Genomic DNA, 15,385 nt, shown 5'->3' with positions numbered 1-15,385 from the left:
TTATGTGGCCAAGGGGGCTTAGTGTAAAAGTTCTGAAATTTTTCTATAAAGAAAATAATGCTAAAAAGATAAAAAGATAGTACTTCCATTCATAATTCATAACAAAACCAATAATACAAGTTACAATTGTCCACGACGAGTTTTCATATTCTGAAAACGTTGCATTATAGTTTCGTTATCAATACAAGCAAAAACATCTCTCTCAATATAAACAATCAAGTTATCATTCAACCATTGATCTCCCATTCTGTTGCGAAGTGGATTTTTAATAATATTCATGGCGGAAAATGCCCTCTCCACTGAAGCAGTTGCAACCGGTAAAACCAAAGTCAATGTAAGAAGCAAATACACATAAGGAAATATTTCATGCATTCCTTTCTCCACCATTTTTTCCGCAAGACTACTAATCCCTTCCAATTGAGAAAAATCAATACTCGAACGCATATGATGAATATAAACACCAAGTTGATCTTCAAGCATCAATAAGTCTCTATCCGAAAAATCATAAGGATAAAATTGAGCAAGACGAACTAGCTTTCGTTTGTCAAAAGCTACAAAGTTATTTTTCGGACTCAAGCATGCCAAACAAGTAAGTAACTCAGTACTTACCTCGTTGAAGCGATCATTTAGTTCCACAAGTTGTCCATCAATTACATGAATAAACATCTCCACACGATAACGATGATAATTTGTCTTCATTGGAGCATTACGCCGTGACCTCCTTGGAATTACATATTCCTCATCCATGGTAGGAATTATAATATCATGTTTGTAACAAAACAAAGATGCTTGCTCAACCAATTCTTCAAACTCATTATCCCTCATGAACTGCAGGTTTTCCTTGCATGTTGTCACTAAACTCATTGCACTCACAATGTCTTGATCTTTCTTTTGCAATGCTAGAGACAAAGTGTTTGTTATTCCCAATATAGCTTTCATTAAAAATAAGTGAAACACAAACTCAAAAGATTGTATTTCTCTCCATAACTTATAGGCTTCACCCGAACTATCATTAGGATTATCATCAACAATCATTTGAAGCACATTCACCACAGATGGGAACATATAAATGATACTAATCAACATACCATAATGTGAGTTCCATCGTGTATCGCCGGCACGTTTGAGAGTAGTTTCTTGATTTAAGCCCCGCCCCGTTATAAGACAATCTTCTTCAAAAGCTCTCACAAGCTCTTCTTGGTATTGTGCTCTAAGTGCATCCCGACGCTTACAAGATGCTCCAACAACATTGACCAAACTATTAGCCGTTGTGAAAAAAGAGTTGACATCAATGTTTTTCTTTGCTACCGCAACAAGAGCTAGTTGAAGTTGATGAGCAAAACAATGAACATAAAATGCACAAGGTTGTTCTCTCAAAATCTTTGTCTTAAGGCCATTGAACTCACCTCTCATATTACTAGCTCCATCATAACCTTGTCCTCGTAGCTTGGAAAAGCTCAAATTCGCAGAAGAAAAGAATTCATCAATGGCTTCCTTTAGTGCACTTGAAGTAGTATCGGTCACATGTTGAACCCCCACAAACCTTTCAATTATTTGTCCTTTGTCATTCACATAACGAAGCACCATCGCCATTTGCTCCTTTATTGAAACATCACGTGCTTCATCCACCATTATGGAAAAATATCTATCTTTTACATCACTCAAGATAAGACCAATGGTTTCTTTAGCAGAAGAATTGACAAGATCTTTTTGAATTGAAGGAGCTATTAACTTCAAATTTCTTGGAGCATTTTCTAACACAACGGCCTTAACTTTTTCATCATGATCCGCAAGAAATTGCAAGAGCTCTAAATAATTCCCTCTATTACTTGATTGGGCACTTTCATCATGACCACGAAAAGAAAGACCTTGTCGCAACAAATACCTAGTGCACTTAAGTGATGCATTCAAGCAAGTGCGATAAGCCGTGCGAGCTTGGCTTGTTTGCTTGATGACAATTGTTTCAATGTGTGTAGTTTGATGCATCAAATTGTAAGCAACTTCTCTAACTTGATTGTGAACACTACCAACCGGTCCAACATGAAGATTAAATCTTTCTTTCGCCTTCTTCCAATTATTGAAGCCTACCCCAGTGAATGCATCACCACCCACTTGATCAAAATTTGATTTGAAGAGATAACAATGAAGACAAAATGCAGCATCTTTAGCAATACTATATTCCAACCAATCATGATCATCAAACCAATTAGCAATGAAGCGTCTATTAATTCCTGATTGATTAGTTTGTGGGAATTTATAACTTCTAGGTTGACAAGGTCCCTTTTGTAGATATGCTCTTCGAATCTCATCTCATCTCGAATATTAGGACTATAATCCACCATTCGAGTTCTTAGTCCAGGATCTGCCTGAAGATTAGCTAAGATCTCATCTACTTCAATTGGTCTTGCATTTGAACTACCCGGATTAGACGGAGAAGGACTATCCGTAGATAATTTTCTTTTAAAGAATCGTTCCATAAATCTACAAATCAATTAATTCAATCAATCATTAATTTTTACCCAAATTATCATATGAATATGAAAATATCAATAACCCACTCTCAAAATTCAATATACTCCATAAACCCATATCAATTAATATTCAATATACTAAATTATCATATCAAATATCAATTAATATTCAATATACTCAATCAATTCACATTTTCAATCAAGCATAAACTCAATCAATCTACATTAATATGATTATCACTATGATTCATATCATATCCATAAATTTCATTACATACAAAAAATATCAATATTATTCATATCCATAAATTTCAAGCATTAACTCAATAAAGCATAAATTCAATAATCATATAGCAATAAATTAAACATTTTCCATAAATTTCATATCAACAACAACAATAAATTTCAATATCAACAACAACAACAATATATATTAAACATTTTCCATAAATTTCATATCAACAACAACAATAAATTTTAATATCAACAACAACAACAATATATATTAAACATTTTCCATAAATTTCATAGCTAAGCTTACTTGTAGTTGAAAACAATGGAGGAGGGAGGAGGACGGCGGCGAACGGCGGTGATTGGTGGCCCAACGAAGAGTTGATGATGGAGGTTGTTGGAGGTTGGGAGGTTGGGGGAGAGGTTAGGGTTTGAGAAGGTGGGGAGAGGAAGTGTGAAATTGGAAATGAAGGGTTTGGGGCTGCTGTGCAGATTCGCAAGGTGGGTTGTTCTGTTTTTTTTTTTTTTTTTAAGCGGCTCAAAAGACAGCGTCGTTTTGAGGCCAGGTCATTTAAAAATTGATCGAGCCTTTGCCAAACGCGTCGTTTGGCAAGGCGTTTTAAAATTACGCAGCGGACGCAAGGCTTGTGCGCATGCCTTCCTCTTCTCCCGACTTTCATCAAGCGGATGGCGTGCATCCAAGGGGCTTCCAGCAGCTGTCCAAGGGGCTTCAATGGAGTCGGTGCCATTTTTCCAACCTTCTAAGGGGTCGTCGACCTGTTGTCCCAACGTGGATCCGCCATCGCGAGGAGCCCAAGTCCGGCCGGGAGTGGGACTCAGATTAGGTGGCCCGAGCTTGAGCCCGAAGTTTTACCATGACGTCGGTGCTACTTGCTACGCGCTACGATGTCGTTGATACCGCGTGTCGCACTTTGGGCGCCCGATTAGATTTTTTTCTCCAATCCAACGGTAGCCAATTTTTTGCAATAAAAAATGAAAAAAAATCGAAATTTTTTTTAAAAAATACCAAAAAATTACTGAATTTTTTTTCTATAAATACCAAAATTTTATCTGATTGATATATGAATTTTATAATAAATATTGACACGTACGAACCCAAAACTCTTATCTAAAAATATTATCCAAATTGATTGTTTAGGTAAACAAATTTGTGAAAAAAATAAAATAAATAAATAGTAATTGCCCTTTGCCATGGCAACGGATGGAAACACACAATACTATTTGCAAGGGCAACCACTATTAACGTGAATAGTGGCCGCCCTAGCTCCCCCCTTTGCCATGGCAAGAGGCAAATGGGTGGAGTTGCTCTTAGGGTTAACCCTTTTGATATTAAGTCTTAGGATTTAAGGTTTTATATTTCATAAATAATTAAATAAAAACCTCTCTAATGATGTAATTTTGAACACAAGATACATTTTCAACTCATAAAAAATATCCAAGAGTCTCGCTCAATGGTCTTAATTTGCAGACTATAGTGGTCTCACGTTCGAACAACTATTAGTTTTTGTGATATTTGAATCTCAAATAGCTATTAGTTTGAATCATATTTCTTTCCACTTTATTAAGACGTCACAACTTTGAATTCTCTCGCTTTATATATTTTTAAAAATACCGAAAAATCTCAGTTGGGGTTATCATATATTTTTTGGGGTCAAGGGACGATCATATTCACGAGTGACCTATGGTGAATGCTATGCAAGCAATTTAAAATTCTTCAAAACTTTGAAAAATAAGCACACAAATCACAATAGAACAGAAAATGCAGTGAGTTTTCCTGAAGTACACACCTTCAAGAAACTTAGACAATCAAACCAATTTGTCCAAACTCAAAAGCTAACTCTCAAGTTCACCCCACCAGAATTTTTTTTTTTTTTTTTATTTTTTTTTTATTTTCCTACCAACAAGATATTTGGAATCAACGCAGCCACACATGCGGCAGTTGACCAAGGAAGCCAAAATTCTGTTCAAAGACACTTAAAATATAAAGCTCCGGCAGTTTGAAAACATACAAAAAAGTAAACAAAACTAAGAAAACAAGCAAATGGGAAAAAAAGAAAGAGTAAAGAACAAACAACAGGCTGAGAATTTATTGCTAGTGTTTGACTGGTTCTCCTGACTTTCATTTTTGTTTCAATGGAAGACGAAGAACAAGAACAAGAGGAAGATATTATAATTATTACAATAATCAATAGCAAACCGAGTCAGAGCAGTTTGAGAAAGACCCCTTTGATACCTCTTCACAAAATTCCAAACTGCAAACTTCCAACCCTTCTTTCACTCACTAATTTTCTCTTCAAGACGGCCAAAGAAGATAGAAGAAACAGCAGTTTTGGTTTTCTTTTAAATTATTTCTTTTGCTTTGGCGATTTGATCATCACGTTTTCAAAACCCACAAGTGGATCGATAACTTTGATTTTTGCCCGACAGGTTACCAATACTTTAATTTCTTATTCTTTTCCCTGTACTTTCTCCTTTGTTCTCTATATTTATTTATATAGATACATCTCTCTTTCTGACATACATCTTTCTTAATCTGCTCTGTTTCTTTACAGAGGGAGCAATGACTACTATGGAGAAGAGAAGCTTTTCAGAGCTTTTGATAGAGATAAAAGAATTGGTTACTGAGGTCAGTTCTTTGGCTCAATACTCAGAAACCCAAAGAGAAATCCTGGCTGAATTTGAAATATTGGTTGAGAAATTAGTTCCAATTCTTGATGGTTTAATGGACAACATCATTAAGTTTAAGGACCATCCACCAGTGAGAAAGGCTGTGGAGTCTCTTGGGTCAGAGCTTAAGCGAGCCAAGGCTTTACTCAAAACCCCAGAGACAAAATCATTTATCAAACAAGTGGAGGATGTGGTTCACGATCTTGGGAGGTCATTGGGCCTAGTGCTCTTGGCCAGTCTAGACGTGTCCACAGAATTGAAGGACAAGATTGGAATGTTACATAAAGATTTGATGAACACCAGGTTTGATATGAGCTCATTTGCAAGTACTAGTTATGATTCTGGGGTTGTTAGTGAGATTGAAGTGGAAGAGGAAATCCAAGAGGAGAAAAGGGTTTGTTTTGGTATTGATGAAGTTTCTTTGCAAGTAAAGTGTGGTGATGATGAACAGCTCAAATTTGCTCTTTTGGAATTGAATGAGTTGATTGGCGACGAAAGGGTTAGCAGTGAATGGATTAGTGATGAAGGTGTTATTCCGATTCTGTTTAATCGGTTAAGTTCAAGTAATTCAGAAAACCGGCTATGCATAGTTCAATTATTGAGAAGGCTTGCTTCTGATAATGCTGATAACAAGGTAATTTGTTCTTCTTCTTCATGTCAATCTTGAATTTAGAATTTGGGATTTTCATGGTAATTGGTTATCTCACATTGTAAAGTAGCGTGCAGGAGAAGATGGCAGATGTTGGGTTTTTGTCCGCGGTTGTGAAATCTTTGGTACGGGATAAAGAAGAAAGAAAAGAAGCTGTGGGGCTGTTGCTGGATCTCTCAGATCTTCAGTCAGTCAGGCGGCGGCTTGGGCGAATTCAAGGGTGTATAGTTATGTTGGTTGCCTTGCTAAATGGGGATGACCTTGTTGCTTCACATCATGCAGGGAAGTTGTTGAATGCATTGTCTAGCAACACTCAAAATGCGCTTCATATGGCAGAGGCTGGTTACTTTAAGCCACTGGTGCAGTACCTGAACGAAGGTGATCAAAAAGCTTCCTCTCACTTTTGCATCTCTTTTCGCTTTGATGATTATGTGGTTTTCATGATTGTGATATTAACTTAACGTCAGATCATGAGCTTTCTAGAATTATTTAATAGCATGAATTTATCTAACCGCAGTTAATTATCAATATAGAACTCACAAAACTTCCATATAGATGGAAATGACTGATATGTTATCTGTGGTTCATATGGCAAAATGATGATCCCTAATTCACATTTAACTTGAATTTGACCTTAAGTTTGTGGTCTTAACAACATAGTTAAAGCTGAACTGAAAAATTCAGTAGGATACACTGTCCTTAGGTTCTGTAGATATCATACTGCTGAGCCATTTAGCACATCAGTAAGTATCTGCATATAGACCAACTTTATTTTGTCAATGATACATAGAACATGATCTTTAACCTCCCTTTTCTTTTTGGTAAGGTTTCAACCTCCCTCGGTCCTGCAAATTCCAGGGCACTTAATAAACTATGCATTCTATGTGTTTGTAGGTTCTGACATGAGTAAGATTCTGATGGCAACAGCACTCTCGAGGATGGAGCTCACAGATCAAAGTAGAGCTTCCCTTGGAGAAGATGGTGCAATCGAACCCCTTGTCAGAATGTTTAGCATAGGGAAGCTTGAAGCCAAGTTATCTGCTTTAAGTGCCTTGCAAAATCTGTCAAACCTGACAGAAAATGTCCACCGGTTGATCAGTTCGGGCATCGTAGCATCTCTGCTTCAGCTCCTCTTCTCTGTGACATCAGTGCTTATGAATCTTCGCGAGCCTGCATCAGTGATTCTTGCAAAGATTGCTGAATCCGAATCTATTCTTGTTAACCCAGATGTGGCTCAGCAGATGCTCTCACTTTTAAATCTCACAAGTCCAGTAATTCAAAATCACCTATTACAAGCACTTAATAGTATTGCCTCCCATTCCAGAGCAGGCAAAGTTAGAAGAAAGATGAAAGAACATGGTGCAATTCAGCTTCTCCTGCCGTTCCTGATGGAAACTAACATTAAAATCAGGAGCAGTGCCTTGAATCTGCTTTACACTCTCTCTAAAGATTCGCCTGAAGAGTTGACAGACCAACTAGGAGAAACCTATATCAAAACAATCATCAATATTATCTCATCATCAACATTCGACAGCGAGAAAGCTGCTGCAGTTGGCATACTTAGCCATCTTCCCATTAGTGACAAAAAACTCACAGATATGTTAAAGAAAGCAAATTTGGTGCCCATTATGGTATCCATTCTGACTTCAAGATCTGAAGTTTCAAAAGAGACGACATGCTGGTTAGAAGAAAGCATTACAGGCCTATTGATTCGGTTCACGAATCCTTCTGATAAGAAATTACAGCTTTATTCAGCAGAACAAGGGGTAATTCCTTTGCTTGTTAAGTTACTCTCGAGTGGATCACCGGTTACTAAATGCAGGGCTGCAACGTCGCTAGCTCAATTATCGCAGAATTCGTCATCTCTAAGTAAGTCAAGGAAATCAAGGTGGTCATGTGTTCCTCCTTCTGCAGATGGTTTTTGTGAAGTTCATAATGGCTACTGCTTTGTGAAAAGCACATTTTGTTTGGTCAAGGCAGGTGCTGTGTCTCCAATAATCCAAATATTGGAAGGTAAGGAGAGGGAAGCAGATGAAGCTGCGCTGAGTGCCCTCGCGACACTCTTGCACGATGAAATGTGGGAAAACGGAAGCAATTGCATAGCCAAAATGTCAGGAATTCCAGCCATCATAAAGGTTCTAGAATCAGGGAGCATCAAGGCTCAAGAGAAAGCACTGTGGATATTGGAGAAGGTATTTGGAGCTCAGGAACACAGAGTAAACTATGGAGGATCTGCTCAGGTGGTGCTCATTGATCTAGCCCAGCAGGGTGACTCCAGATTGAAATCAATGACTGCGAAATTACTGGCGCAACTAGAACTGTTGCAAGTTCAATCTAGTTACTTTTAAGGCAAAATAATGCCATGTAAGGAATTTTGTGCATGTGATTTTTCTTGTACACAATCATCAAATACTTGTTAATTGGTATACATTTTCCTCTTCTGCACATTATATTGAACCCTGTTTCCATGAGCCATGTTGAAATGTAAATTATTTCCTGGTTTTATCCTTAGCTGGACAAGTGTAAGGCTTAGATGCCATCACACATTGTAGGACTTATATGTCCTAGTTTTATGCCAAGTGTACAGCTCATATTGCTGACACAATTGTAAGGCTAGATTTGGTTTTCATTCCTTGTAAAAGGTACACTTCCGTTGGAATGAAATCAGTGTGTGTGTGAGTGCATTCTGTTTATACCAAAATGAACAGCCATTGAAGACCAGACAAGTGGACAAAGATTGAGCCTGGTCGGGTAGCCTTCGCACCTGACTACCGATTCCTCGATTAGGGCAACCTCCTTCTCCTGGGCACGTGGCAGGCCCACAATCGATGTCTGCAGTCCCACATCGAAAATTTACACAACCAGCACACCTCCCAAGGCTTACAAAAGGAGCACAATTCCCCAAAATGGAGGTAATCATAACTTACGGCATACTGCCTATTGATCTGTCAGTTTAATCTTTCCAACTCCGTACTTACTTAAGCATTGAAGAGCTTTGGCCGGTACCACACCGGTGCCTAAGGTCTTACCGAGCGTGTGCTATTTTACAGATCACGTGTTCTATCGAGGCCCAAAGACATACCGAAGGCCCAACATCACTAAGTTGAGCAGGAAAGTTAATGAACCATTTTTCCGCGTCAACAGCTTAGCGCCGTCTGTCAAAAAGAAGGGCTATCTGTTTGAAAGGCAAAGCGGAGCAAGCCCTGTGCTGCCCCCTTGCACTCATTTCGTAACGCACTTGTGATTCAAACCACTTCCGAAAGCAGAACTTTTGGCCCAAATCACCTCTCTCCGGAAGGACATGGCTAAACTCCAAGAACATAACAATCTTCTCTCGTCTAAAGTGGACGAAACTCAAGCTGCTCAATCGCAGCAAACGCAAAATATTCAAACATCAATCTTCCTGAGTCCGCACACTCCTAGTCGGCATAAGAAGGGAAGAAGGGAAAAAGACAACGCTGTACCTTCCAAGCGGTTGGTAGTTCCGCAGCCCGGGACCAGCCGACATACCGAAGAAGGTTTACACCGATCGCCGCCATCGGATCAATGATAGGGAAGCCGAAAGGCGAGATCTCCAATCCGGATCAATGCCCGCCTACGGGACTCACGGATGAAGGTCCTAGGAGACAAATCACCCATTCGGAAGGTTCGAGGGTTGGAGTTGGAAGTAGAGTCCGACGACAAGTACGTCCCTTCCAAAACCACCAGATCGACCTACCATTCGGCAACTCCCACGCGACTCTCTGAGGCAAGGTCTTCAAGGCCGCAGAGAACTTACGAAGACTATGGTCCCAAGGAAGCTCCGAGCCGGGACTCCGCTATCCGTCTACTCTTTTAGAGGATTCAGAAGATGGAAAATGATAGGACACGCTCCCAAGAGCCTGACTGGGGCAAACTTCGGCCGGGACCGTTCACCGAACACATAAAGCACTCGCAGCAGGATAGAGATATACAGCCACTTCGCATACCCTTCTACACCGGTGTAGAAGACCCTCTAATGCATCTTCATTCCTTCCAATCGACAATAGGGTGCAAGGGACTCAACGACGAAAGGCAATGCCTGCTATTCCCATCCTCCCTTACCAAGCGGCATTGAATTGGTTCTACAGGAGCCGAACGGTAGACTCCTTTGACGAGTTAAAATAGATTTTCCTCAATCACTTTATGATCCAAACGGACATGCACTCTGCAGATGATCATACATGATTCGCGAAAGAAGCGAGCGCTATGGGAATACGCTGCACACTTCATCATGAATACTCGAGGTGTCCGAACAGACGATAGGGCAGCCTACGGTGCCTTCAAGAGTGGCCTTCAGTCCTCACACTTCCGGTATCTTGTGCACAGTAGCAATTGGAGCACTTACGACGAACCGATGAAGCAAGCGGTAATCCACGCCAAGGCCGAGTATTTCAACTCAAAGTTCGGGCCTTCGGCTCGGCAAGAGAAACCAGATTGAAAAGTTATCCGGGCAAGGATCACCGCCCCTAGGAGAATCGAATCTCGGCGGGAACAAACGAAAAATGACCGAGATAATTGGCGGGAAGCTCAAAGAAGGGACGAGGCAATACGATCGCAATGACCACCGTGCGCCCTACCGTATCACGATCGCGCCAGAAGTCTTCACTCTGTTGAATACCACTTATAAGGCTGTCCGATGAACAAACACGAGATAATACCCAAGCCAAATCACTCAAAGCCCAATTGGCAAGACAATCGGATATCGGCAAATTCTGATACCATCGGCATAAATCATGACATTGAGGAGTGCATAAGTCCGAGGAAGATCGTTGAACGCGTTTGATTCGAGAAGGAAAGCTGAATCAGTACATCGCTAGACCACTGCATGCACCTATCTCGAACGCGAACTGACAAATCAACATGATTAGCACCATCAGCGGAGGTCCCACTCTGGCGAGATCATCTAATCGATCGATGAAACAATATATGCGTGCCGCACACTACCCTCAAATCTTCGGCATTGAGGTCAACTGGCACCACAAGGTATCGAAGGTTGGGTGGGAGCCTATCACGTTCTATAAGGAAGAGGAAGAAGGGATTCTTTACCCCTACAATGACCCGATGATCATTCGAGCTGAAATCATCGACTACGACGTAGGACGGCATCTTGATCGACACAGGAAGTTCGGTAAATGTAATTTTTTCCGATGCTTTTAGATGAATGGGAATTGCCGATAGCCAGGTCAATCGGCAGATAACACCCATGCTTAGCTTTTCGGGACCTAGTCCGGCCCGAGTATCAGTCTACCCATCGCCTTGATGTTGCCCCTCGAAAAACAATGATATATGACCGCTTGTCATTGTCGACGCCCAACGGCATATAACGTCATCGTAGGACGAACGACACTCACCGGAATCAAAGCGCACTGTCCCACACATGTTGCGATGAAGTTCCTAACCCGCAACGGTACAAGCACCGTCGAGGAGACCAACTTAGGCATGACGCGTGCTATCGGCGATTTACATTAAAATCAGAGCTACTAAACCTCCTAAGGAGACCATGTCCGTCTTGGGGCACCAAATTGTAACAGCCCATTGACGACCCAAGGGACGAGACACCGACATCGCAGGCACAACTCACCAAGAACTGGAAATGGTAATACTAAATAAGGAGCAACCGATCGGTGCGTCAAGATCGTACCTCCTCGCCCCATCCCTCCGAACGCAGCTTCATTGACTTCTTACGGCACCATGCGGAGGTCTTCGCCTGGTCTTATGATGACATGTCGCATATCGCTCGAGGTCATCACCACAAGCTCGTAATCTCCCGCTTATAAACACATCGGATAGAAGCGTTGTTCGTGTGATGCCGAACGGTATGAAGCCATGCGCACCGGTTGATAAGCTAAAAGCCATCGGCTTTACCGGGAAGCTACGCACTCGCCTCGCTTGCCAACTCGGAATGGTTCGAAGTCAAGGGCGGACGACGAATGTGTCAAGACTATCGACTAACAAGGCCTGTCGGGCAGCTTCCTTGCCCATGATCGACCAGCTCGTTGACGCGACGGCCGGTCACGAGCCGCTCACTTCATGGAGGCTTATTCAGGATACAACCAGATTTTCATGAACCATCCCGATAGCGAGCATACGACATTCATCATCGACCGTGGATTGTATCTGTTACATAATGTCATGCCTTTCACCAAAACGCGGGGAAACATATCAAAGGCTTGTCAACCGAATTTTCGCTAAACATATCGGCAGCGCCATGGAGGTATATATCGACGATATGTTGGTGAAAAGCCGAACGGCATGGGAGCACCTAGATAACCTGGCCGTCATGTTTGATATACTAAAGGACTACCGCATGAGAGAACCCAATAAAGTGCCCCTTGGTGTATCTTCAGCACGCGTTCTCGGATTCATGATCAGTCAGATGGAGATCGAAGCCAACCCCAAAAAAATCAAAATCATTATCGACATGGAAAGGTCGAAGACACAAAAGGACATTCATAGCCTCACTGGGCTTGTCGCCGCCTTAACTCGCTTTATTTCCAAAGCTACCGATAAGTGTGTAACATTCTTTAGAGCCTTGAAAGGGGCCAAACAGCATATCACATGGACTGCCGAATGCGATAAGACATTTCAAGACCTAAAGAACTACATGAGCAAAGCACCACTATTGTCAAAGCCACTTCCCGGGGAAATTCTATTTCTTTACCTTTCGGTATCTAGCACTGTCATTAGCTCGGTCTTTGAAACGTAAGAGAAAGCGAGAACTTCCGATTTTCTACGTCGAAAGCACTCCAAAACGCAGAGACTCGGTACCCTCCCTTGGAACAAGCTAGCTTTAGCCCTCGTAGTCTCACCCCGAAGATTTCACCCGTGCTTCCAAGCGCACGAAATTGTAGTCTTAACCAACCAATCGCGGCAGTGCTCCAAAACCGAAACGTCCGGTCGATTGGTCAAATGGGCGATTGAGCTTAGAGAATTTGACATACAATTCAAGCCGAGGCCCGCGGAGAAGGGTCAATCTATCGTCGATTTCATTTCTGAGCTTACACCTCCGATAACACTAGAGCCGGCCGGTTCAAACACCGATGCCAGGGAGTCAAGGTGCTAAATGTCGAACACTTCGACCCTTAGTTCTGTATGGATTCGCATGTCGATGGCTTGGCAAATCAATAAGGCTGCGGAGCTGGCCTAGTGTTAACTACTCAGATGGAGTCAAGGTCGAATACGCCCCAATTCAACTTCGTAACCTCCAACAACGAGGCGAGTATGAAGCCCTTTTGGTGGCCTTCAACTAGCTAAAAGCATGAGTGCATAACAAGTCAAGCATTCACGGTGACTCCCACCATTGTGAATCAAATAACGGCAGACTTCGCAGCCAAGGACGCTTCCATGTCACCTACCTTTCGCAACACACCAACTCCTTAAAAATTCCAGCCTACGAGATTGGCGGGTCCCCAAGTCCGAGAACACGGCCGATGCACTCGGTAGAAAGGTGCCGTGGAAATCCTATCGCAATGAGCACAAGATTACCCTCAAATATGTACCGCGGTATAAAAGCACATGGATGTCTCCCATCTACGCTTTCCTAATGAACGGTACACACCGACAAATCCCTTGCTAGGAAGCTGCGGTATCGATCGGAAGGTATACAATCATCAATGACGCCCATGCATGATGAGGGTTTACCACGCCGTATCTAAAATGCATCACTATCGAACAAGGGGACTACGCCCTTCGGAAATCCACAGTGGCATTTGCGGCGACCATTCTAGATCCCGATCCCTAGCTAGCCTTTCGCAGGGGGTACTCGGACGGCTATGCATCGATGCACACACGTTAGTGAAAAAGTGCGAAAAATTTCAACAATTCAAGTAATGTACCACACATCCCGCCAAGCCTCGACACCGATCATAAGTCCATGGCCTTTTGCGCAGTGGGGACTCGACCTCATCGGCCCAATGCCGCAGGGAAAAGTCTAGGTCAAATATACAGTGGTTGCCATAGATTATTTCACCAAATAGGTAGAAGCCGAAGCTCTAGCAACTATAACGGCAGCCAGAATGGAGGACTTCATCTGGACGCACATTTGTTGTCAATTGGGTATCCCTACACAATCATCACCGATAACGGTAAGCGTTTGACTCGGAAGTCTTTAGGCAATTCTGCACTCGCCTCAAGATCAATCTGTTCTTCGCTTCTCCAACTCACCCACAATCGAACGGTCAAGTCGAAGCAATAAAAAAATCATCAAAAAGCTACGAAAAGGCAGCTTGACAAAGCTAAATAAGCTTGACCGGAGAAACTTCTAGAAGCGTTATGGGCCATTCGAACATCCTACCAAATGGCAACCGGTGAAACCCCCTTCTCTATCACCTTCGGTTCCGAAGTAGTGGTCCCCATGGAGATCAACGAGCCTTCCTACAGAGCAGAAAGCTTTGCTCCAAAGGCGAATGAGGAAGCACTCGCATTGAGCCTCGACCTGATTGAAGAACTCCAAGCGCAAGTCAACCTTCGGAATGAGGCATACAAATAGAGCGTCTCTCGGTACTACGACTCAAGAGTCAAATCTCGCTCTCTCCAAGTCGGGGATTGGGTTATGCGAAAAGTCTCTTTGGCAACTAAGAATCCCACGGAAGGAACTGTCGGGCCTTCCTGGGAATGACCTTACGAGATCATCGGCATCCTTCGGTCAGGAACCTATCGGCTCATAGACCCTCGATCATCCTTGGAACGTCGAACATCTGAAGTATTATTTCAAGTAGTTCCCTAGCCTACGACAAGTTGTAATTGTAAAACGAACTCCGAATGTACCTTTACCTTCAGCAATATTAATGAAAAAGCCTTCGGCTTCTATATTCACAACCTTCGGTGCGTTTATTTATTTTTTGGTTAATTAAAAAGATATGGTAGAGACCATCGGTCATGCAGTATCCTACGCTTATAAACAAATTTCAGACGGTAGTCTTTGACCATCCTTCGGCAATTAAAACACTTAAGTCCAGTGCCTTACTGATTAAGGGTTCACTTAAGACCAATGTTCTTTTACTTGTCATCGGTAGTTAATCTATTATTTCTCCATCGGCAAGTAAAATGATTAGTTTATCAGTTTCTTACTGATTAAAGGTTCACTTTGAATTCAAGTGTTTTACTAGCCTTCGGCAGAAAAGATTTATTCTGATTCTCTTTCCGATTGGAGGTCTAGGTAATCGATTCTTGCTTCGGAATGATTAAGTCCAAGTTCATTACCTATCTCAGGCTCACTTTAGCAATATATAAGAATTCCTTGTCAGTTCTCGGCATCAATGCGTTCAAGTGCTGCCTTATGGAAAATACAAAAATATATCAAACAAACTACAAAGATCAAGCAAAG

General features: G+C 41.9%; 2 protein-coding genes across 2 annotated transcripts; one reads left to right on the top strand and one right to left on the bottom strand.

Moving 5' to 3' along the window:
- LOC148916701 (uncharacterized) lies at nucleotides 1-2,321 on the bottom strand. The gene has a single exon (XM_089051622.1). The coding sequence runs from the start codon at nucleotides 1,984-1,986 to the stop codon at nucleotides 121-123; it is 1,866 nt and encodes a 621-aa protein (XP_088907748.1). The 5' UTR covers nucleotides 1,987-2,321; the 3' UTR covers nucleotides 1-120.
- Nucleotides 2,322-4,748: 2,427 nt separating this feature from the next.
- Nucleotides 4,749-8,550, top strand: LOC103330608 (U-box domain-containing protein 44-like). The gene is made up of 4 exons (XM_008233204.3): nucleotides 4,749-5,150; nucleotides 5,276-6,024; nucleotides 6,117-6,417; nucleotides 6,934-8,550. Exons 2-4 carry the CDS (start codon nucleotides 5,284-5,286, stop codon nucleotides 8,385-8,387), a joined length of 2,496 nt encoding a protein of 831 aa, XP_008231426.1. The 5' UTR covers nucleotides 4,749-5,150; nucleotides 5,276-5,283; the 3' UTR covers nucleotides 8,388-8,550.
- The last annotated feature ends 6,835 nt before the right edge of the window (nucleotides 8,551-15,385 follow it).

This window comes from Prunus mume, linkage group LG5 (assembly GCF_029339155.1).
Source record: "Prunus mume cultivar Tortuosa linkage group LG5, ASM2933915v1, whole genome shotgun sequence".
Taxonomy (NCBI): domain Eukaryota; kingdom Viridiplantae; phylum Streptophyta; class Magnoliopsida; order Rosales; family Rosaceae; genus Prunus; species Prunus mume.
The sequence above is the reverse complement of the archived record's forward strand: the minus strand, read 5'-3'. Positions and strand labels throughout refer to the sequence as shown.